Consider the following 24,880-nt stretch of genomic DNA (forward strand, 5'->3'; position numbering starts at 1 on the left):
TTTTTTTTTTTGGGGGCACAAAAGGGAAAGTGGCCTAACCCTTTAACTTGCAACAAAACGTGGGGCGGCGGCTCTTCAAGTTGTTATCTTTCACGTGCTTAGGTGTTTCTGTCGTACTCCTCGAACAAAACCTCCGAGTCCGAGGTTAGGGAGTAAGCTCAGATTAGAGGGAGGCCTTGGTGGTGGACTGGCAATGCCGACATCCTCTGTAACTGTAATCTTCCACCTTTATTCATAGTGACCGACCAATGCAGCACATGATGTGTCTGCTTGGTGTTGACATGACAGCAGCTCAAGTTGCCGGTTTTGGGATGCTTATTGAACAGCTAATTCATGGTTGTTGCAGATACTTCTATATCGTTAACCTTAAATGGCAACAGCGGACTTCATTGGGACAAAGTGCGAATTAGGTAAAGCTATGCATACTTTCATTGGCTTTATAAGTTGTTCATACAGGCCAAGAAACTCTGTTGTAACAGAAGATGGCTTTCAACTCTTTCCGGAGCCAAAAAGAACCCCTCCACCATTAGCAGCTCAGAATTACAGCAAAGCACATGAACGAATGCTTGAAGAGATCGCCTCAATAAAATTGTCCGCCATGGTAATCGCTTGTGATCGGCACTGGATCACATTGCCAGTGTCCTTGCAGTTGAAAGAAATGAGTCTTCCAGTTCACCAGGAGTCTCAAGAATCAAGATGCAACAGAAGAATTGAAGCACAGCAAATCTCACGTAAGAGCATGTAAGCCTCTTCGGCTTTTTCAGTTTCGACCCTCATTTGTCTCCTCTGTTGCTGTGCCATCTATTCCTGTTTGTGTCCCTAAAAAATTATCTGCTATAATACATGCTAGTTTACCATATTTACGAAATCCAACTCTTGTCTTGTTTCCGCTTGCCCTTTGATTTCTTCCCTGCTAAGTAGAATGATGGAGATAAAAATTTGAAAAGAGCCGTTTGTAATCGGTTGCTGAGTTCAAAGTATTTTAACAAAGTTAATTCTGGATTCATATTTTAAGGATATTCAGTCTATGAGTTACAGTATAATTTACCTTTCTAAGTAGTTACGTTTTCTTGTAACTTAATAATATTGCTATGCTGATGAAATTTATGATGAACAGAATAGACAGATATGGGCTTGACCCTCCATTGCAAGGAAAAGGAAAAAAAAAAGAAAAGAATAGACAGATATGGATGCTTCAAATATTGCTCCGTCTGTTCTTTTATTGCTCCTGTCACAGGAAGCATGAAAGAAATGCTTCGTCTATTTATTTTCTTGTTGAAAAGGATAGAGTATATATAAAGCATAGGATACAGTTACATAAACAGTTGAGTACTGGATTTAACCTTATTTACTCGGGGTGAAACCCGAGTACCTGTTGTGAATACTTATAAAATGACATTCTTATCCTTACCATGCACGGATTTATATTTCAATTTAAAATAATACTAATATATATACTTATATATTATGGGGAATTTATATTTCAATTCAAAACAATAATATATACTTATATGTTATAGTATAGGATAAAGTATATGAAAAAGGCAAAACAATTCAAAGAAGTGTCTACTTAATATGTTAAAAAAAGTTTATTTCGTAAGTACAAAATGGACTTTTTTAATTTTAATATCTTAAATAAGTTGAAACCAAAATTTGTTTACCTACTGTCTGTCAATATATGATAATAATTTGAGTAAAATAATTTAATTTATAATGAGTTACATGATAGAGCAATTGTAAACCTATTTATCAACATATCATGTTATACCCATTTATCAAAATTTTTAATATTAAAAATATAAATTTTAACTAATTCATTTTCCTCAATTTTAGAAATTTTTTTCTCCCATCTTGTAATTCTAAAATTGTTGAGTGCTTATAAAATAGTATGTTTCATAAACTTTAATATAGATTTAAAAAAGTCTTTGTAAAATGTGTTTTAAAAGTTTTCAAAAATATTAAAAACTATCACGTCTCTATAGTTCTCTTCTTTCTTCTCTCCTTTCTTCATCTAATCTTGTAGTAGTTCATCTTTTTTTTTGACTTTTTTCACCACTCTTTAATTCCTCACTATTCCTTTTTTCTTGCCTATAGTTAGCTTCTAGATTTCTATTCTTGACACCCAATATTTCTCTATTATTTATTCAAAATATAACTTAACATATGTTTATGTTACGCTATTATATAGTGAATTTCGCTAATAAAAACACCAAATTTAGTTATTTTTCATATTAATTTTGAATTGAATGATTTCAAATTTTCAAAGGAGAAATATTGTCATTGAATCTACATTCAACCTTCAAACTAAAGAGTTAAAATTTGAAAAAAAAAAATTCCATAACTTGCAATTCGGTTTTAGAATGTACTTGTATTTGTACTTTCAAAATAAATTTGAAAAGATAAAATTTGAAGCAAAAGAAAAAAAGAAAATCATAACCTGCAATTTGATTTAATATTTTTACAATATATTTAGCTTTACCTCTCACAATATGAAAAGCATATAGTAAAACTTAAGATTGATCACAATGGTTGCAAGTATTGACATTTAAAAATGCAAATGAAAAATTGATAATATCTTATAAAACCTTAACTACTACAAAAAAATTTATAAAAAAGACGTAGCAATTGCATATTTACATATGAAGAAAACAATAAAAATACATAAAATAATTAATAATACACAAGACTATTCTTAGTATTTGGGTATTTGCACTCTTATTCAATTTTAATTAAGGTCCAATTTGGATCAAATATATACAAATTTAATAGATATATAGTTTAGGGTCAAAAGTTCTATACGATTTCTTTAAATTGCATTGTTATTTTTTAAAAAAATTGTTGGTAGAATTGGTGTTGTTTTTGTTATTATTTTTCATCAAAAATAGAGATTTCAAATAAAAATTTTCATGTTGAAATGCTAGTAGTACTTTGTTTTTTTGTTTAGTGATCTCATAATTTAGGGTTCACGAATAGTACTATTCCTGATTTTTTTAATCGACGACCAATGAATATTTTTTTCTTTTTGTTTTCTATATAATTTGCCCTTTTAGTTAGGATTACTAAGTTGAAGGGTAAAATATTATTATTTACTTTTTTACTTTTAGTAAGTTTAATGGTGTCTACTCTTTATTTACCTCACATTAATAGATTTCAAATCAAATTCCTATATAAGTGGAGTCACTTCATACTCTTTAAATTCAAAAGACATGAAAGGATATATAACAATTAAAAATTTCAAAACTCTATATATTAAAAAAAAAGAATAAGGAGTTAGAAGCATTTTGATTTAACCATCCTAAAAAACCATTCTTGCAATACATATAAATATAGATAGATAATAATAAAATTAAGTAAAATTATAGTTTGGTTGTTTGCAAAAAATTTTAAAAGGTATTGGAAATGTGTAATATGGTAAATACTTGGAATTTATTATCGTATACATATTCTATGACTTTACCTTCAAATAATAGAACTTTTCAATAACTTTTTCTTATTTTTTTCCTTTGGGAGATTACACTCCATCATTGCTTGGTAATTAAAACACTTAAATTTTGTCAAAAAAAAAACAATAAAGCTAGTGTAAATAACAATCTCTTCCCTGACTTTTTTTACCAGCTAAATCTTCTTCACCTTGAAAAAGTAAAACAAATTTAGAACGATACTATTAGGAAAATCTACAAAATTAACAAGGACAAAACAGTTACTATGTGGTAAGTACAACTCTTATCTAGTAGGCTTTTGCAAACCAAACATTGACATCTTCATTTTCAGCACCATCATCATTAAATTTCAAGGCTTTCCCTTTTTCTGCTTTGAATTCTGCAACTTTGTCGGTTCATCCAAATAAACTTGCAAAAGTATATGAAAGAAATATCGAGACCATTTGAAACTGATATTTTCGTGTAATAGACAATAAATTCAAGTATATCAAAAGTGCACTCAATTCTTCAGTTTTAGACTTCTACTTCTCACTATCCTCTTTGGCAATTTGAATAATTGGATCATCAAATATTCATATCACAAAAGACCAAATAAACAATAATATGTTCTCTTCAAGTTTAAGTGTTCATACCATCCACAGAAACTTGTGAAGAGGATTTGCCTGCATGAACAATTTTCTAGAATCTTCCATGTGCATTTCAAGCTAAACAGGATTAGCCACATCCATCTAAACTCACTTAATAATGCATACCAAATATAGAGAAATTTACAATATTGTTCAAAATCTAAGAACAATTTGACAAACATTCAGACAGACAGTAGCCGATGAACAAATTGTACAAAGACCGATCAAGAGTACCCATTGTGAATGAAAGTCATATACGAAAAAGTGCACAAAAAGAAAACTGAACCAACAATGCTGTATATTAACAATGGCCATTATTGCGGCTAATTAACTCTAAAAACTGAACACTAAATACTGAAGAAGGAGGAAGGTTCTATAGCTACACTGGTACCGTGCTTTCAAAATGATTCTTCACCTCTCACGCTTGCTTTAATGTAGTCTTAAACGTGCTTCAATTATTGATTTAATCACTCCCTTTTTTTTTTTTTTTTTTTTTTGGAGAAGCCCAATTTCTAATCTGACGATGAACAGGAAGGCAATTTCTGCCCTTACGCATTCGACATGCTATCGAAAACGATTCTTTAGCTTTCACGCATTAATGTTGTTTTAAACACACACTTTAAAATTTTGAAGTTTCAATCACATTTTAACTTGTCACTAGGCCTTTGGTCTGGTGGTCATCGTCAAGACAATAAAGTCCCGCCTAAATTTGTCACAATATGTGACGATTTTCATTGGTCTTTTTCCATGAAATCTCTATTTACATCGAGCCCCCTATCTAGATTAGATTATAGAAATTCTAGCATTGCTACAAAAAAAAAAAATCACATTTTAACTTGCCTGCCGTCCAGTTTACGCGGTAGATCTTATCTGCTCTGATCATATGTGTCCAGCTAGCTAATAGCACGATGGACGTGAAATATTGGCGGGGAAGATATTTTAGATTCTTTTGCCTGAACCCATGTGGACTAGGCATTAGGCAAGTGGCATTCTTCCACAAGGTATAAGGTCACTTTCGTCATTTAATTTGGCCGACCGATTAAAGTTAGAGGCGTCGTCGTCACTACGCCGTTAGACCCGGGTTACCTGTGACAAAACAAAACCACTTCACCTCCGTCTCAAACGGCGTTTGTCTGGATTTCCGACAAGACCCAAGAACTCCTCATAAAGCCGTCAGAGTCTGCCACGTGGCCCCCATAAATCTGTCTGATTTCGGGCCAAGGCTTTTATCGCCCGTCTTTAGATTTGGTCCACCTCATCGCACCCACATCATCATCTCCTGCTCCACCTCGACCTCTAGCATCTGACGTGTCACCTCCCCGACCTGCAATTTACCCACGTCACCAGACTTGGGAAAAAAAAAAATCAAAACCAAAAAATGAAAATTGCGTAAGCAAAATTTGCTCTTCAACCTCAAGTCCACCTCCTCCCGTTTCTAAGCCAGTCAAGCATATTTAGTTCAGCGCAAGAAACAAAATCTAATTCATTTTTAATGTATCTCGAGTGCCCTGATTGAACTGCAAGTAGTCTTGGTTTGATCTCTAGTTTTAGCTTCAGTTGCTTGACGGTTTTTTGCTCTGATTTTGGCTTTTGGTTGTCGGACTTCCGGATTGTGAATCGAGCATCACAGTGGTTGTCGATTATGCCCATGTGGATGAGCTCTCTTTGAAGGTTACTCTGGGTTGCCTCAAAACCATTTTCTTGAATTTCAAGCGGAGTTTCTTAGTTTTTGATTTTTCAGTTTTTTTGGTTTCGCTTTAAATTCTCAGTTTATGGTCCTCATTGTCAAGCCTGTCTTTTTGTTCTTTATTCATTCTTCTTCGACGAAATTAATAGTGCTCTGATGAACTTTACTTAATCTATTTGCTGCTATGTTTTTAGAGTTTAATGTGCTTGAGATACATATTCGTTTTGGTTAAGATTAGGGTTTGAAATGTGAAGCATGAGCTGACAATCTGGAGTGTGAACTTACAGGGTATCCGTTGAACAATCGATAGGGCTGCAAGGATATGTGTGTTTAAGCTGAGAAGGGTTTGGTTTGATTTAATTTTGGATAGGACTTTTTGCAGTATTATTTCCACCCTTGACATGCCTTTTTAATAATAAGTTGATATTTGACACTCTTGCTGGTGGATTACTAGGGTTAAAAAGGTTTTGTAGTTGAAGAATTTGAATTCTTGAAGAAGAAGCTATGAGCTGTTTCTTTTTCATTGACAAGGATTTGTCAAAGGTTTTAGCAGGAGACCAAAATTGCAGCTTCCTTATCATCAATGTTTTTGAATCTGGTTGGCAGGGAGTGTTCCAATGGCCGCTGATGATGCTAATGAAGAAAAAGATTCTCTCGATGAGAAGGGAGTCAGAGATGGTGGTGTGGATGTGGGGCAAAGTTCAGTTAAAAACAAGGGGTTGAAGGTTGATGGGGCTGTAAATGATGGAGTTGGAGCAGAGTTGCGAGGCCAGGAAATTCTGCATTTACAGCAGCAACAGTCTCCGGGGACAGCAGTTGGTTGGGAACGGTTTCTTCATATTACATCTATTAAGGTGCTGTTGGTGGAAAATGATGACTCCACACGACATGTTGTCACTGCACTACTTAGAAACTGCAACTATGAAGGTAGGGGAATTCAATTGCACAACATCTGCATTCTTTAAGTCCTAGTAGTCTGGGTTGAGGCTGAGATACATCTTATTTAAATCTCATCACTTTAAATTTCTGGAATCTTTACAGTAATATGTTAAACAAATACATACAAATGAATAGGGATCTATCCTTTTCAGCAGCTACATGGCTACTTGCTGCATATGTCATTTGGACAACTAAGTAGTTCAACGTTGGGCCTTTTGTTAACTATAGGGAAAATAAATTTCATGTTGGTGTAAAGGTCTCAACTAAGTTATGCTTGTTTACAAAGCTTCTTGTTAGCCAATCCATTGTCAAAATCAATTTCTGTCATAATTTAGTAGTGTAATTCAGATTCTCTTTAGTTATTCGAAGGAATCTACTGGTTACATTTTATTTTGGGTTACAACCACTTAGATTTAAACCAAAAAAAAAAAAAAAAACGGAAACTACTTAGTTTTTCTTTTAGTATATAGTATATACAGCCAAGAAAATCTCATAATGCTTTCTGTAGTTTAGTTGCATCTCAAATTCGCTATTGTTTAGGATCCACTTAATTGCATCTTAAGATAATTTCTGTTTGATTTGAGGATGGAGAATGCATAGCCTATTGGACCCTACAGGAGGATTTCCAGCTTGGAATGATTGGTTGAAATGCATCTTAGACAGACATCTTTATGTGTGTTAGACAACTTGCATAGAGCTTGTAAACAATTAAAACAGCAGACAATCAGCAACTACTTCAGGATGAAATGTACCTTTTATACTTTAATTAGCAAAGCTTTGGTTTGATGCTTTTTAAGTTGAAGTGGATTGGTGGTATTCAGTGCTTGCTTCCAAATTTGCAAACAGATCAGGTCAATGTAAAGCCCATGTGATACTTCCAGAATTGACCATAAACAAGCAAAAAATGTGGATTATTAACCAGTTCTGTCAGTAGATTCTGAGTTGATGCATCATAATATCACTTGGCTGACTGCAAATCAATGAGTTCCTTCACATTGAAATTGTGCTTGAAGAACTACCTTGTATGGAGTGAAAACAGTGTAGTCAGCTAAAATCTTCATCTCATTCCTCTCCTTAGATATGAATGAGGCAACACTGAAATTTGTGGGATATTAGGTTTATCAGTTTAGCTCTAATTTGTTGTTTTTGTATGTTTTCAAACTAAATCAAAGTTATCCTCCATGTGCTAAATTAATTAGTCAGGCTCTGCTTCTTTTATTTCCTCTCACCAAGCCTTTCCCTTTGGACCTCTATATGCCATGTTTCAGGAGTCCATTTAAGCACCTTTCATTCAGTCTATGATGCATTTTGTACTATATTAGAATATGATTCAAAATTGCTTTCTTGCAGTTGTAGAAGCAGCAAATGGATTGCAGGCATGGAAAATTTTGGAAGATCTAACTAACCAGGTTGATCTAGTCTTAACAGAAGTTGTAATGCCTTGTTTATCGGGGATTGGTCTTTTATGCAAGATTATGAGCCACAGAACACGTAATAATATTCCTGTTATTAGTATGTTCCTCCCTGTGCTTCTTATACTTCTGATATTGCTCTACACTGTTTGATTTGACTGAGTTATTACTTCTGTTGTTTTAACAACCTACCTCAATGAGATTTGTCTGCAGTGACGTCATCTCATGATTCAATGGGTTTAGTTTTTAAGTGTTTGTCAAAAGGAGCTGTTGACTTTTTGGTAAAACCCATAAGGAAGAATGAGTTGAAGAACCTCTGGCAGCACGTCTGGAGACGATGTCACAGTGTGAGTTGATATTTTTTCTGAGGCTTACTAGCTTTCATGCACTTTATGTTTTCCTGATAACTCATCTAATGGTCTTAAACATATGAGTTTTATATTTTTTCTTGCCAGCAAGCTTTTTTGATATACATAGAGATTTGGTAAATCAATAGCACAAGTTTATATTATCCTCAACCCCCACCTTTTCAATTTAACACTTTTCCCTTTTTTTTTCATTGAAGCTGTTTCAATTTTTTTGTCTTGGATTGTTGTTTCTACTTCTCTTAGTCTAGTGGAAGTGGGAGCGAAAGTGGTGCACAAACTCAAAAATCTGTTCATACAAAAAGTAGTGAAAAGTCGGACAACAGTGGCAGCAATGATGGAGAAAATGATGGGAGCCATGGATTAACTCACGGTGATGGAAGTGATGATGCAAGTGGCACACAGGTATTGGAATTTGTTCATTTTTTTTAATTAAACAACAGGTTGTTTTACTAAAAGAAATTTTTAGCTCATCTGTTTCTGGCGATCAAGTTTTCTGGTTAAATCTTCTGATTGTTTTCTTGATTGGTAAGGTCAGCTCATCAAGTGGGAAAAAAGACTTCTTGTAATGGAACAAATTTGCTTACATGTATACACTCTCTCTGCCTCTGTCTTTGATCAATCATCATAAAATTGGTGTGCATAATAGTGATGAAGTTTATTAGCTAAATCCTGATGGAGAATCACTAAATTTCCAATTTATTGTCTTCTTACTTGTATCCGGTGCACAGAGAACTTCTCGATCAGACGATGAAATATATATCTGTTGTTCTGAAACAGAGTAGTGTTGGTTCAAATGTATTGTGAGAAACTAAAAAGTTATCCTATAAGCACAACATTCATCACATCATTGTCTATGGCATGTGCTAAGTGGTTGTGGATTGCATCTTTCCATTCAATTCCATGAATGATAGAAATGGGTCTGTTATTCGACAAGGAACTTCGTATACCATGAGAAAGTCGTTGATGCCATTTCTTGAGTTGTAAGACAATGAAATACTTGTTTTTCTCTTTATATCCTGTGTCCTTAAAAGCTCCACTGTATAGTTAATATTGATCTCTTGAGCATAACATTCATTGATTTTGACTGCATTATCTTTGGTGAGATGTAGAGGTCATGTTTTTCCTTTTTGATACGAACAATGGATTTAAGCTAATTATTCATCATGCAGATGTGAGTTAAGTGTTTCCTTTCTGAAGACTACAACTTTTTGTGGATACTGTCTCATGTCAAATGACAATGGAGTTATTTAATTTGATAAGTGGTCATAGGCACACATGTACGATTTATCTATAAATATGTACAATTATGCTATTGAGCAACTACGCTTATTCTTTGTTTCCTCAATCCCAAGGGAAGTTGTACTATCCACAACAGTCTGGCAAGTAAAAAGTAGAAAAAGAGGCCATGAATTTCAGAACAAAAGGTCTACCAATGTGTACTTGCTTAACAATTGGTTAGCCAAAAACGGTCAGTGTCTCCTTATAAAGCTGTATCTCAAAAATGTGGTGGCGCATATGATATTGCAGTTCCAGTAGCATGTATACATAGAATATTATTGTACTATAGTGTTGCTTGCATGCTTAATCTGTGGCCTTAATTAAGACATAAGTAGTAACTTTTCTGTGCAGAATGAAAATGCTTGAGTGCTTGAGTCAAATTTATTTTAAACTCCTTCCTTGCAGAGTTCTTGGACAAAACAGCCTATAGAAGATGACAGCTCTCAAGCAGCTTCTCCAATTTGTCATGTAGCTGAGTGTCCATCCAGTCTCCATGCCCATGTTAATCGACCAATTGCTGAAAGTTCCAGTAACAAGAGGGTGCATATAACTGCAAAAATGGAGGACCAAGAGGAAGAAAAGTCTGGTAATGAATTTTTGTATTTTCTTTTGCAAATTGATTTCTTTCCTTCCCTAGCCTAATAACAGCCTTCATGTCTACCTCTTTCAAATTATGAACAGTATACAAGGACCCTTTCCCAGGCACGCCTAATAATTTGGAAACAGAACCTGAAAATCCAATTGATATCGTTCCACAGATCAGAAATGCAAAACAGCATATTCTGCTGGAAATTCCGTCAATATATAGTAGTGCTAGGATAAACAGAGGACAGGCAAATCCCACTGATAAATTGAGGTCCAACATGCACAGTGTGGTCAACATTGAAATTTCTCATCCTCAGCTGAGAGACAGAGAACTTGAGCCTCCTACAGAATTTGCAAACAAACTGGAAGTCAACGGCTCAGATGATGGTAAAGAGGCTGCCATAGAACTCAGTTTAAAGCAGCTCAGAGGCATTATAAATGCTGGAAACACTATTCAAGATAACCACAGTCCTTTGAAACATTCTGAGCTTTCAGCCTTCTCAAGGTTCGTTTGGAGAGTGGAAGGAATCAATTACTTTGAATAGTTCTGTGATTGAATGCAATGGAAGTGCAATGTGAATTTGAATTCCTGATTTTCATCTTTTTGTTGGTTGATGTAACTTTGCAGATATAATACATCATCAAGCACCGTTAGGGCCCCTATTGGAATTACAGGAAGCAGTTATGTGATTGATAATAGCCAAGAAGTTGCAAAGAGGGACACAGTATGTGAGCATTCAAATGGCAATCTTATCTGCCCTAGTTCAAAAGTAGTGAGCAGTAACATAGACATGGGCTCTACAACGAATAAATTTGCTCTGAACCCGCTATTTTTTACTTCAGAAGCAACATCAGCAATTAACATTTTGCACCGTACGTCTGCTTTTACAATTGTTAAAACTGACCAGGTAAATGCTCCACAACCAACCAACCAACTTAAAGCCACCGACATGCATGCCTCATCGATGCTGTCTCCAGCAAGAGCCATGCAGCACCATCCTCATCACCACCACTACTACCATCACCACCATCACCATCATTTCCACAAATCCCTGGAATTGTCCAATCATGATCAAGAATCGGTGAAAAAATTAACTGTGGATACTCAACATTGTGGTTCGTCAAATGTTTTAGGTGCACCTGGTGATGGAGACCCTGCAAATCTTCGTTTAAACAGAAGCACCTCAGGAAGTAATTACGGAAGCAATGCACAGAATAGCGCTGCCATGAATGCTGAGCCGACTAATGGAGAAAGTGATATGGATTTAGGTGGGACAAATGGAATTAGAGATGCTAATGGAAGTGGTTGTGAAAACAGGGTTGAAAACAAATTAGTACCGAGAGAAGCAGCCCTGTTGAAGTTCCGGCAGAAGAGGAAGGAGAGATGCTTCAAGAAAAAGGTAGAAATTATGATCCTAATAGCCTTGAGTAGTCAATTTTTTGGGAGTCAATTGAGATCCATAATTTGCCTTTTGTGATAGCAAAATCTGTCTCTGCAATGGACCTGTTTTCAGTTTCTTCAAATCAGCTTCTTGTAGCTTTTGTAAGCCAAAAATTGTTGAGGTTTTTCATTTTTCTTTGGACTTCTAGTTTTGGTTTGTTTTGAATTGAAAAAAAAAAGGCGTTATATGAGACGGCCTTGAGAGTATTTCTCGGAAACAGCTTTTCCAAACTTTTAAGATGAGTATATGTCTCAATAATTTGAAAAGCTTTTTCAGAATCACTTTGCTGTAATCAGCTAGGAAAAAGCATTATCGATCAAGACCCTCTGTTAAGCAGCAAACTTTTGTGATTGATTTTGGTCTTTAGTAGAGTCTAGCGAGGTTTTGTGATAAGAATTCGATCATAACAGCAGTTGTAGATGGGGTTTTAATGATAAGATTTGCACTATGATAATATTTGTGGCATGAATGGTTTCAGGCAGAAAGTGCCAAAGACTAATTTGTGGAGTTGATGAAGTGCACAAGATCAGTAATTTGACAGTTTTTTGGTGGCCCACAGTTACTCACCGAAGGTGTCTAGTGGAGAATAGGGAACAGGACAAATTTGTTTCATTTTGAGTATGATAGGCATGAGATCTAGGTTAGAATTTCATAATCATAGCAAGGATAGAACAATTGCTAGAGTGCTGGGTTTCTGTGTCATATGCTGTCCAGATTGGTTTTCTTAGTGATGAAATTTTCTTGCTTCTAGTGTTGGAAGGTTATTATGATTGCCATAATAAAATGTAATAACACGAACACTAATTTTGTCCTAATTTGTGGAGTTGATGAAGTACTCAAGCTCAGTAATTTGATGTTTTTTTGGTGGCCTATGGTTACTGGATAAGGTATCTAATGGAGAATATGGAACAGGACAAATTTGTTCCATTTAGAGTACGATAGGCATGAGATCTAGCTTAGAGTTTCATAGTCATATCAAGGAATGAACAATTGCTAGAGTGATGGGTTTTCCATGTCATATTTTGTCCAGATTGGTTTACTTAGTGATAAAATTTTCTTGCTTCTAGTGTTGGAAGGCTACTATGATTCCATGGTCAAATGTAATGACACGGATATTAATTTGTCCTTCCATTCTTTCTTCACCAGGTTCGTTATCAGAATAGGAAGAGACTAGCGGAACAGAGGCCTCGTGTTCAAGGGCAGTTTGTAAGACAAACAGACCATAACAACTCAAATGAGTGACTGACTTAATTCTGATGACTCACTAGTCTTCTGCATGCATGCAAAAGCTGGTCATTTTAGGGTAAGATACTTTATTAGTTTGGAGCTCAAGCAATTTGAACTTTTGTTAGCTTGATCTGTATCTATGCTAATAGCAATTATAGAACATTGTCTCTTTCTGGAATAGTCTTTTCTTCCTGAAAGATACTTGAGTTGCTTGTGTTGTATAAACGTGCTTTATTGTAACGGAGATCATATTTGTACATCAAGGTATTTATACTCTGCCTTTTGAATTGTATTTTTTTTTTTTTTTTTTTTACATTTTCTACTTAGTTTGGGTATACTCTCTTAATTCTTATGTGGAGAAACCTCTAGTAGTGCCTTACCAAACCATAATTTTTCAATAAAAAACCAGAGATATTGATCCTTAATACATGAAAAAGTTCCCCATAGATTTATATCACATAAAATGGCTCAGCTGTGGATTCGCCCCAATTGGAAACATAGCCAGTTAGATACCAACTAGTTCAATTGTGAAGCGTATAGTGGTTGATATGATTAGTAACCTGTTTGTAACATGACAGTGTTTGCATAAGCAAACATTATGAGCATGAATCTCTCTAGTCATATGATCATGACAAGTTTCCAAGATTGAGGAATAGGCGTAGTAATCCTATAATGACCTAAACCTACCTGTTACCTCTTAAGTTTTGTGAGAATTCGGGACTGAATGGACCAACTTTCTTACTGGCTTTGCACCTTAAGTGCCACAATGCATGATTACATCTTTTGTGCGAATTCCGGAGATAGAGCCCCTAACATTTTTTATCATCTGATATGTTGGAATATACTCGATGTGTTGGGAAGAACTGCGTCTCTCTACACCTCAATCTTGGTTAGGACTGTAAATGGAGCTCTTAGTTGGACTGCGATTGACAACAGGCTTCCTGCCTTCCTGAAAAAATTTCAAGGACAATAATTGCATTACAGATGCTGCAGACACAACGTAAAGGCCTGAGATTTCAAGAGATGGCAAGTATCCGCTTTTCAGGGATGACTATATCTTTTATTTAGGGGATAAAGTTCACATTAGAATGAAAGAATGATTTACATTAAAATGGTCTCTAGATGTCTGTAAGTTACAGCGTCTGGAATCTTGATTTTTTCTTCATTTCTATAGGTTGTGCATGCTGATCTTGAAATTCTGTAAGGACGTCCGTTACCTGGGAAATGCTAATTTCTAAGTCCATCGTGCGTGTTCGAGCGTCCTTGCTTTATGGGTTTTGCGGCATGCCTTTAATTGCAAAAACTCATTATTAACTCGATAACTCTCCAGAACAGATAAAGACTGATATCTCCAATCCATGCACCTTTTTCTCTTCTTTTGATGTTTTCCTTTCATTTTGTTCAGTAGAAAGTACCGATATATAGGCCCCTGTCTAGCAAATACGCTTTATCCTCACGTATTGGTATTTTCTGAAAGGAAGATAGGAAAATTATACACGCTACGACTTTGAAATTCACAAACTATCGTCAAAGATGAATACAATCTCAAGCATACTGCTATCACGCCAATCTTTAATTCTTTGGGGAAGTTATATTTACATTCCTGTGGAAGTAGAGTAGTGGGTTTTTTTTATATTTTTTTTACGATAATAATAATATTTTTATAATTTAATCTATCCTAATTTAGAGAAATGGAGAGCCTAAAAAAAAAAGAGATTAATAAGTATAAGAATCTGATATTAATAGTGTGCTTGCTGCTCTATTTCTACAAAGAAGAAGTGACGAATGTTAGCTGATTTGGTAGAATGGAAATAATTGTCCGTATGGACCTTGTCTTATCGTATTGCAAATCCTTCCATTTGACGTGAGTGGAAGAAAAGCAGAAACAAAACCTGGCCCAAAGTAATGGTTAAAGGATACGTCGTGAGTGAAAATTTTTGTCTACCGGTCATGTGGTCACGTGTCGCCCCATAGCGCCCTTAAGTTTTTCCAACTAACGTTCCTCGAATCTTTGGTCTTCTTGTCTCAACTACTCTTCAATCTCTCTGCTGAGAGTTCATGCTTGCTTTGCTCATTTTCTATGAGGTAAATCAAAGTTTAAAAAATCTCTTTATATTAAAATTTAGGATAAATCTTTTATGCACTGACAGACAGTGTATACACTGACGGATCTACATGCATGTCACATATATAAAATTTGATAATCGACTTCAAATTTAAATGATATGACATTTATTCAATTCTGTAAGTGTATGCACTGACTGCCGATGTATAAAAGATTGATTCTAAAATTTATTGGGCTCTTCTTTATTTCCACAAAAATGTTTTGTGAGCAGACTGGGGAATTCTGATCAACTATCGTGTTTAGGGTCATGTTTTGATCGGATTGTGCGAATTTTTTTTCATCATTAAGAGGCGTAAGAAACCTTTGCAAGAATTAAGAATCAACATATTATTAACCAAACTAAACAGACAAATACGGAAAACTTTTCCAAAAGCGTTCACCAAAAGAAAGTGGCGAACCGTATCTGATTAAGTGTGAACATTTTCAGGAAAGAAAGAAAGGGATTGAAAATCTAGCTGCAGGGCAACTAGCTTTTTTGAAGTGAAAACAGAGAGGGGTGAAAAAATTTATGGTCCTTGTGGACGATGGCCTCTAGTTTGTATATGGACATATGGTATATTGAAATTGTATTTGTATATAAATATACGTCTAAACAATGAGAACGCAATTCTGTACCTCAAAAAAAAATCTTCCAAGGAAATAAAGGCTTTTTTTTTTATTTTTACGGAAAAGTAAAATGAAGGACTCTAAGCTCCCAATTGCCATACGCATACCTAAGTTTCATGCCATGCATATTCTGAATATCAAGTTTCAAGAATTTTGTTTTCTTTTTTTGATGAGGTGAATTAATGTAATCAGTTTCTATGCTCTAGTTGCGTAGTATACTAGTCCTAAACAGTCAAATTCTTGAGAGTCTGCTCTACTTTTTTTTTTTAACTAAATTTTGGTTGTTATATATAAAAAAATAAATAAAATTTTTTGGTCGCTGCTTAAAATTTAAAAAAAATTTTTTTTTGATCTTTGGATCTGTTATTTTAATTAGTCTAGGAGACATTATTTGAATAAAACCTTATTTGTAAACCGTGATTCTTTTTCCTACAATATTAATTAGAGCAATTATTTATACCCAATAAACATATGTAGATTTGAAAAAGAAAAATTCCAAGCTTTTGGCACATTCAAGCTGTGAGGTGCAGATTTGGATCTTGTGGGAAGAGTTACAGCAATCGTATACTTAATTATAGTATGACTCATCAAGACTTCCGGATTTTTTCAACACTGCTGATTCCTCACATTTCATTATTCGTACATGCATCAATCTACGGTTGCGTATGTTAGTATTTGCTTGAGTGTATAAATATTCTATCACCTGCATGCTTAAGCGGGGAATATGACATCCATAGTTGCAGATGACACGTGCCAGGACGATAAGAGTAATGCTTCCTCCCAAGCTACTCTAGCATATATACATATATGTATATGTATGTGTGTGTATATATATGACTGTACTAATATGTACGATTCCATCCAAGATTATATTCCGGTGGTCACTGTTATGTGAAGAAATTAAGGACGACTGAGCAAATAGTAAGGTCCACCAAGTACTACTGATGAAACTGTTTTCTTCCTTCCAGTTCGAGTCAAAACCAGAGTCCACTACTGTTGTGTTTAGGTTTTGGGTACGTATGGGACTAAGAATCATGATAAGAGGATTCCACAAATCCTATGGCGCCTGCTGGCACGTGATTTTGTTTTATTAACGTTCTGATAAATTACATTTTGCCTCTTGGTACTTTGTCACAAAACCTTTTATAGTTTTTTCCAGGAACCGTTCGTATAATAATTCCTTAAACACGCTTTCGCGTCAGTGATGTAAACTCCTCATAGTTTGGATTAAAGTGTCAATGTTAGTTTTTTCGTTAAACTAACGGTAAATAATAAAAAGTCAAAATTAAACTAATAAATTGACAACTATTTCACTATTTTCTTTTTCCTTCTCTCTCTCTCTCTCTCTCTCTCTCCATATATATATATGTGTGTGTGTGTGTGTGTGTGAAGAAAAGATATGATTTTGAAAACCTATACTTTGACATACAAAATATTAATTTTATCCAAATTCAAAAGAGTTGGAAGGAAAATAAAAAATAAATAAATAGAAAACAAAAAATATCAAATCCTTTTGACAACATATATCATTATAGTTTTTAAAATAAATCTTTTGTGGTATTTTCTATTTTTTATTTCAATTTCTTCTTTTTTATATTTGAAGGGAAAAAAAGGAAGCAATGAAAGGATAAATTTGTTAATTTAATAGTTTGATTTTGACTTCTTACTATTGACCGTTAGTTTTTAAATCAAATGAGGATTATATGACAAAATACCAAATTACAAGAAGATAAAAGGTAATTTACCCTTAACGTTTTAACTCAGCCTACTTATGGTTAATGTGTAACCTAGTTTTCCAACATTTTCATTCGACGTCAATTCATCCATCCATAAACACAGACTTAATTACCAGTCTTTCCATTTTTTTCAATGGTTTAGCTTGTCTTCTGCTCGTTCGGTCCCGCCCTCCATCGTTTCAATTTGTGATAGGCAAATTAAGAGAGGGAGGATGCGAACTGGACAAACGTAGAATTTATGGCTGCCTGCTGGTGCAGACGTACTAGTATTTATTACCTTAGGCTAGGGACCAACATTAACGTGTACACGCTGCTGCTCGAACGTCGTATGAGTAGGTTTTTTTTTTTTTTTGGCTTTGTACGAGGAGGTTGACTTATCATATGCAAAGATTAAAAGGAAAAAAAAATAGATTCGAGAAATCCCCAATGAACAATTATTGCCCTGCCCCTTGTAAGTTGTGATGTCATTAGCACTAAGGGGGATTGGATATGTAATTATGTATGATTGGATTTGGTGTGGTAGCCTTTAATTGTTGTGTTTTTGGTCAAATTTTGATACTTCTTTCGTCTCATGGCGTGAAGATAAGTTTTTTTTTTTCACACAGATTAACAAATTTAATTAATATAGTTACAACAATTTAAAATCGAATCATATTTATTCGGTAAATTTATGTATACCAACAAAATTTATAGGGATAATATCAGAAACCTCTCCTTAGATTTCTCTTAATATCACCTGATACTCCTAAGGTTTCAAAAATATCACTTACCTCCCTTACTTTAGTTATTTGTGTAACAAAATTTTTAAAAACCCTAACCTACCCTTTCACTTACTAAATAAAAATGTTCCTAAGTCACTTTGTTCACTTCAAGAAAACCATCACTTCAAAAGCAATCTCTTGTAGTACTACTACATCACAATGTTATACCCCATAAAAATATAATTTTGAAAAATAAAAATGATATTTGAAAAGAAATACATTTGTATCAATTTAATTCGATATGCTCAAAATCGATTTCTTATGAATTTACATTTTTTCCACCATCTTCTTAACCCTTGCTCAAACCATTAAATTATACCAATTATTATAAAAATCAAATCAAAATAAGCAAATAAATAGTACCCCACTTTATCACAATCACAAAAAGTAAAAGATAAATAAAATTTAATTTATTATAATTTATAATATAATATTGCATATTCATCAAAAAATATATGAGTAAGAGAGAATGATGGAGAAAAGGGAAAAAGAAGAAAGTGACTTCCATTTCTTTTTTTTAAAAAAAAATTTTGAGCTTCATTTATTTAATATGTTGTAAATTATGTGTTAAGTGAGGGTTAATATATAGTCTTTTGACAATTATTAGGGGGGTAAGTGATATTTCTAAAACCTCAAGGGTGCTAAGTGATATTAATAGAAATCTCAAGGGAGGTTTCTGATATTATCCCAAATTTATATGTGTAACAAAGTCATACGACGGTACATCAAATCATGCATCATTTGTATTTATTTGCCCCTAGACCGAAGTACGTAGGTAAAATGGATATTTTGGCCGATAAAAGTCAAACGCTAGTAACAGAATGGCACAGTAACATAATAAATTTTTTTCAAGCTCTTTTGGGAGACTGAAAGAGAATAATAATATGGGACGTTGGGCTTGGGTTTACTGCACTTCCCTTTATAATTATAGGTGGAAATTTGTAAACCCTCTGGCTCTAGTAAGTAGTACAGCGTGCTTGTACAGTAGTACAGGGATACTGGACTGGGTGTAGGAATAACGTGGAGTCAAAACAGCCGCAGCTAACAAGACAGTTAGTTGGGAACGTATGGATTTGGTCCTAAAGAAGCTGTGAAGCGTTTTATATGCCTATGGTGGTATGTTATGGGGGTTGGGGTATGTATTTAATATCCAGACGCCGGGCTTCCAACCAACCAGTCAGACGTTTTGCTTAATTCTTCAATGCCAAGAATATCAAATACGTCTTCTGATGCTAAGTGATTCTCTTGGTTTTTTTTTTTTCTTCCCAAGCAAAATTCAAAGCCATAATCCTCCGTCGTCCAAGTTCTAATCTTCAACCAAAATATTTCCTTCAGATTTTTCTGTTACTACATCCCCCGTCCCGCGAGAGCTCTCGTGCTTCCTGGCTAACCTGCTTCATTTGTAGTTTTAGCTGCGGCTGCTGCTCCATAGCGATTACGAGAAAATACGTAATAGACCTTTGTTTTTATCGTCTGCCTGAATCATCCCTCGTTTCTCTACTGCATAGATTTAGATAAGGTAAAACTTGAAAAGCCCGAGAAACTTTTTCTCTCTTAAAACTTCTGCATAGTCTTTCTTCCTTTCTTTCTGTTGTCGGCTTCTCTTTTTTAGCCCAAAAAGGAGGTGCCTGTTCTTGAAATCTGGATTTGTCAAGGTATACTATAGATGCCATCTCTTTTCATGTGTGTGTGTGTGTGTCACTACATGTGTGAATGATTGCTAGTTTTGGTTTTGTCCTTGCCCATTGATTAAATTCTGGGGATATAATGCTGTTCCCTTTGGATGATATAACGTGAGAGATAAACAGTCCCTTTGGATGCTATAACATGAGACATAAACAGTCTCATGAGGCTCAGATGACCACGGCTACCTGGCTATTACCATTCTTCTTTGTTTCTTATCCTTTCTCTTGCAATTGGGTGCTCACTAACAAGAGCTATTGACTTCTTTTCTGTGAGTTATACAGGCATTTTTTCTTTTTCCATCTTGGAATCATTGATATTGGTTTCTATCTCTTATCTCTTTGTTCAGACGTTCATTTTCTTTCTGGAGATACAAATTCTCCCCTCGTGTAGGCAAGCGTAGTTTATGACTAGTCTTTGAACTTTGCATCTTTCGTCGTCTTTGATTGATATATTGATAATTGGCTGGCATTTCTGGGTGCAAATCTGCAAGTGTGGTGTGAACCTGGTGCTCCCTTTTGAATCTTTCTTTTTCCTTTTTCCCCCCTAATTTGTATGAAATGTTGATAAGTTGACAGTAATAAACTATTGTGCCCTACATTTGTTGATGCTTCTTGGAGGAATAAGACTCTTTTTAATTTAATTCAAATAAAACAGCTGACAAGTGTGGATTCAATGTCTTTTTCCCGATAGATGGAATGCAAGATGATTTTGGCCGGCACTTTCGGTAACATGAAGAATCTTAACGAATCAATGCAGTTCTTGGTAGAAGAAAACTGATGTCATTCATGTTCCTGGAGACTTTGACTCCCGCTTGTTACGTGTACTGAAGATGGAAATTAAAGAAACAGAGAAAGTGGCCATCGCAAAGCCTGTAGCATCAAGACCTACTTGTTCCGGTTTTAAATCCTTCTCTGAGCTTCTTGCCGGTGCCATCAACGCCTCACCCTCTAGCACATGTTCTGAAGCTGCGGTAACAGCCATTAGACCGAGGACGGTGAGGTTCAAGCCAGCAGTGGACCATCCTTCGGCTGGAGTGGCTGCTTCCCAGGTTATCAATTCTCCTCCCATTAATTTACTGCATTTTTTTCCCGCAAGACGTAGATATCTTACTGTTACATATCTTCTGATTCCAGGCTAATCTATGTGGGGCTGCTGTTTCTTCTCCCACTGCTAAGGACTTGAAAGCAGACGGGAAATGCAAAGTGGTGTACAAACCTATGGCCAAGCTCGTCTCCAAGACAACAGTTTCTCTCTTGGCAAATATGGTCAGTATTCAATATTCACACTATCGAAATTACAGAGCCCCCAACCTCCCCTCTCCCTGTCTGTGCATGTGTGAGGATCATGGCATAACTCCAAACTGCATCATAAATGTATTACAACTTTGTCATTTAGATCTAATCTATGTTAGCATTCTCCAAAAATCTATCTTGACAAGAATGGCCGGTGAAACTATTCTTTTAAATTCTTATCCATCTGTGGAGTCGGGACTTAGTTATATATTGGCGTCATGTACAGCGAAGTGCCAATTTATTTCAGGAACAGGAATTAGCTGAAGTTGAGGCAAATTTCCAACTACCAAACCTAGTCAAACCTCAATGTGACAATAGATCAGAGCCTCATCAGAATTTCCTATCCGCGGCACAAAAGAATAAAAGAGTTGAACCCTCGAATGTGACAACACAGAACCTGGAGGAGGATCAGAGATCGTTAGCGCACACGGCAAATGGGGATCGTCCTTCTTATGATGGATATAATTGGAGGAAGTACGGACAAAAGCAGGTTAAAGGAAGCGAATATCCAAGAAGTTATTACAAGTGCACACATCCAAATTGTCCTGTGAAAAAAAAGGTTGAGAGATCATTAGATGGTCAGATTGCAGAAATTGTCTACAAGGGTGAGCATAGTCATCCGAAGACGCAGCCTGTAAGACGTAACTCCTCCGATGGACATTGGCAAGGAACTTCCGGGAATGAATCAAACAATCCCCTATGCAGAAACCAACATAGTGACAAGAATGAATGTTATGAAGGCACCATGGAAAATCCAAATGAATTTGGTTTTTTAGCCCATTCAAGTTATTCGGGAGGAGCTCCATCATGCATGCACCCTACAAATGGAGACCTTGATAATTCATCTTGCCACAGCGGGGAGTTTGACGAAGGGAGGGAGGGACTGGAGGGAGAGACGGAGGGACCGAAAAGGAAAAGAAGGTAAGGGATATATACACTTCAAATAGCAAGCAGATCATACTGAATTGCTTGTTTTAACATGGATAGACTCTTCCTAGTTAGTCTGCTGATCTGTGCAGGGAACTTCTTTTCCGTTTCTCGTCTCACTTTCAAGCCTATTTGCTCTGCATGAGCATATGGGATGCCAGTGAATTTTCTCACGCGCTTTGACTTTTAAAATTCATGAAATAAATTTTATAAGAGTATGACTAGTCTCTTGATTTTCAGGAAAAACGACAACCAATCGAATGTAGCAGGCACAGCAGCTGAAGGAGCACAAGAGCCTCAGGTTCTTGGTCAAAACTCCACTGATTCTGAAATCATAAGAGATGGATTTCGCTGGAGAAAGTATGGGCAAAAAGTTGTGAAGGGAAATCCATATCCAAGGTTAATGCCAAGTCATGATATTCTGCACGCATTTTAAATTTCAAGAATTTACATATGACCGTATCTTTTACGTACAAGAATTACTCTGGGCATTGCAATGGTGCATACAAGGTAGGCATTTGTCATCTTTCCTGATACTTTTTTCGTGTCGTTTTATATTTGGAGGATGCAAATCCATGGCTATATCCTTGGTTTAAGGCTTAGTTGCTTCAAAGCAGTAACGGCACAAAATGAGGAGATAATATGCTATATAGTTATGATGATTTTAAAGCTCTCCTGTTTGCTTTATCGCTAATACTAGTGATAAAAGGCTTTTGGACGACACGTAGTGATGATTTTTTAGGGGAGCCTCTCCCCCTAAAGAGACTGTGTTTTTTGGGCTAGCAGGTACATAAATCTTACTAGACCAAGGGAGTGTTTTGGCATAACTCTTAAATTGTTTTTGTTACAGGTGGAATTTGAACCCCCACATACAGTTTAATGAGGGATTTAAGACCCTTCCTGGTAGCCACTGAGCCAAGCTCAGTGGTTAATGATGATGAAGTTATCTTTTATAAACAAGTAGGAGTAGCTAATATATTTTTGCTATTTCATACCTTTCATCCTATTGGTCAGGTTAGACCTTAATTTGTGTATATGTATCATATGTTTTACTTACAAATCTCTAAAGACAACTTTAAACGGTGTGCCTGCTGCAGGAGTTACTATAGATGTACCAGTCTCAAGTGCAATGTGCGCAAATATGTGGAGAGAACGTCGGATGATCCAAATGCCTTCATGACGACTTATGAAGGAAAGCACAACCATGAGATGCCGACAAAAAGCACAAGTTCTTTGGCGGCTAAAACTAGTACAAAGGCCTTAGGTACCAAAAAAATATATCTTGATTAGCTCATTGGGAGAGGGCTAAATTTCCAAGGCAATAGTTGGTACATGGAAGTGAGGAGGTCATAGGGCTCATAAGGGTCTTCAATTGGAGGTTTTGTGGCAGAATCAACTTAATAGTTGCTGCTTGTTGTGGGAAGACTTTAGTGTTTTATCTGCTTTAATTCGCGGTGAATCCAATGATAGATAAGTAGTGTCGGTATACCAGAATGGCAGGCTAAGCGAGAATATCTCCTTAGACAAACGAAATACCATGCCATCTCGCGTCATTTAGCAGTATTTGTGTCGGCTCCGGCGAGATCTGTGTTGCACTGTTTTCGAATAGTGTGAAGGAAAACACAGCGTGCTGCATAGTCTTCTGCATACACGAATTTGTAGTCTGTATTCGGTCAATTCCTGACAGTAGAAAGCTTATTTGGTATTGTCATCAAAATCAGCAGATGTAATCTTGATAATGATGTGCTTGCATGATGATTTCCAAGTTCTTGATTGGGTGAACCTACTAACTAATCAAGAGCTAGAACATGTTAGAATTTTGTGACTGTAGTTTTACCAGAGGATTCTGTCACCGCGTGAAGGACCTGTAGTAGCTAATTATTACCTCAAATCAAGGTTGCCTCTTCCGGCGCAACCTAATTATATGTCCAGAGTCCAGTCCCATGATTTTGTTCCCTTCCTACCCCGTAAAAAGCTTACAAATCAGGTTCATGTTCTCTTGAAAATTTAAAATTTGGAGACTAATTGACTTGCTAATTGTCATTGTTACTGGCTTAATTGCGTGATGATCTGAAAGTTCAGATTCGTTTATATTGCTTCCGGATCTTCTGGTAGTATATGTTTTTTTTTTGTCCGAAACAATAACTGTTATATAACCTATTCTATCTTATATTAAGGAAGAGGAGGACTTGAAAAGATCTAAAGATAATTCAGAAGAACTAAATCACCACCGAACCAAACGAGTGTACTATGCACTCGTCTAGATTTTTTTAAGTAGAACCATTTAATATGACAATTGATGGAAGGTAAAATTTGAACCTGATCGTCCGGCCCACCAAACTTTAATACTTTGGTGGTAGTTTGGGTTGGTGGTTGTACATGGAGGGGACTGTTGTATATGGTTGTTGGCATGTCATATTTAGGCATTACTGTAGCCTGTGTGTACGCGCGTTTATATATATATATATATGCCCGCGTGCGACGCTGATTATGATCGATTGCTTGAAATTCCTGTCAAAATATGGAACAGACAAGAAGGAAAAAACGAAAGACATTTTTGTGACCAGGGATCATCACGCAAAGACTTGTGATTTGAGATTGCAAAGGCAGTGGTTGCCACTTTTTGGCGTTGCCTGCCTGTCTTACATTTGAAAATATGCCTTCTTCGCAGGCCTTCCAATGATCGACCGTCTTAGTTTCATCATTTTGTTTTGGGATGATGATGATGTCACAGTACACAGTT

The 24,880-nt window shown here is 35.7% G+C and overlaps 2 protein-coding genes and 1 long non-coding RNA gene across 18 annotated transcripts; 2 read left to right on the forward strand and 1 right to left on the reverse strand.

Moving 5' to 3' along the window:
- The first annotated feature begins 30 nt into the window (after window positions 1–30).
- On the forward strand, window positions 31–14,247 carry LOC113697335 (two-component response regulator-like PRR73). Of its 10 annotated transcripts, XR_011816686.1 has the most exons (12): window positions 31–731; window positions 6,360–6,680; window positions 8,043–8,204; window positions 8,318–8,451; window positions 8,716–8,874; window positions 9,008–9,058; window positions 10,156–10,336; window positions 10,432–10,840; window positions 10,964–11,735; window positions 12,924–13,080; window positions 13,866–14,030; window positions 14,179–14,247. XR_011816686.1 is itself a non-coding variant. In XM_072054366.1 (11 exons), exons 3-11 carry the CDS (start codon window positions 6,371–6,373, stop codon window positions 13,017–13,019), a joined length of 2,274 nt encoding a protein of 757 aa, XP_071910467.1. In that variant the 5' UTR covers window positions 5,325–5,737; window positions 6,041–6,134; window positions 6,360–6,370; the 3' UTR covers window positions 13,020–13,296. The 10 variants fall into 10 exon arrangements, 8 of the variants coding, with proteins under 8 accessions (XP_071910464.1, XP_071910465.1, XP_071910466.1 ...); XR_011816685.1 differs by having other exon boundaries at window positions 13,866–14,247; XM_072054366.1 differs by lacking the exons at window positions 31–731; window positions 13,866–14,030; window positions 14,179–14,247 and adding exons at window positions 5,325–5,737; window positions 6,041–6,134 and having other exon boundaries at window positions 12,924–13,296.
- Window positions 13,377–14,233, reverse strand: LOC113697336 (uncharacterized). The gene is made up of 2 exons (XR_003449831.2): window positions 14,110–14,233; window positions 13,377–13,953 (listed from the first exon to the last, which is right to left on the reverse strand). It is a non-coding gene; the product is annotated as an uncharacterized lncRNA (long non-coding RNA).
- A 5,154-nt stretch (window positions 14,248–19,401) lies between the features above and the next one.
- On the forward strand, window positions 19,402–23,854 carry LOC140009274 (WRKY transcription factor 44-like). 7 transcript variants are annotated; one of them, XR_011816688.1, is made up of 7 exons: window positions 19,402–19,751; window positions 20,609–20,966; window positions 21,052–21,183; window positions 21,437–22,131; window positions 22,378–22,536; window positions 22,988–23,151; window positions 23,235–23,306. XR_011816688.1 is itself a non-coding variant. In XM_072054373.1 (7 exons), the coding sequence occupies exons 2-6, from the start codon at window positions 20,748–20,750 to the stop codon at window positions 23,049–23,051; spliced, it is 1,269 nt and encodes a 422-aa protein (XP_071910474.1). In that variant the 5' UTR covers window positions 19,402–19,751; window positions 20,609–20,747; the 3' UTR covers window positions 23,052–23,097; window positions 23,235–23,306. The 7 variants fall into 7 exon arrangements, 4 of the variants coding, with proteins under 4 accessions (XP_071910474.1, XP_071910471.1, XP_071910473.1 ...); XM_072054373.1 differs by having other exon boundaries at window positions 22,988–23,097; XR_011816690.1 differs by having other exon boundaries at window positions 19,403–19,751; window positions 22,378–22,647; window positions 22,988–23,097.
- The last annotated feature ends 1,026 nt before the right edge of the window (window positions 23,855–24,880 follow it).

Source organism: Coffea arabica, chromosome 6e, assembly GCF_036785885.1.
Source record: "Coffea arabica cultivar ET-39 chromosome 6e, Coffea Arabica ET-39 HiFi, whole genome shotgun sequence".
In the NCBI taxonomy this organism is placed as follows: domain Eukaryota; kingdom Viridiplantae; phylum Streptophyta; class Magnoliopsida; order Gentianales; family Rubiaceae; genus Coffea; species Coffea arabica.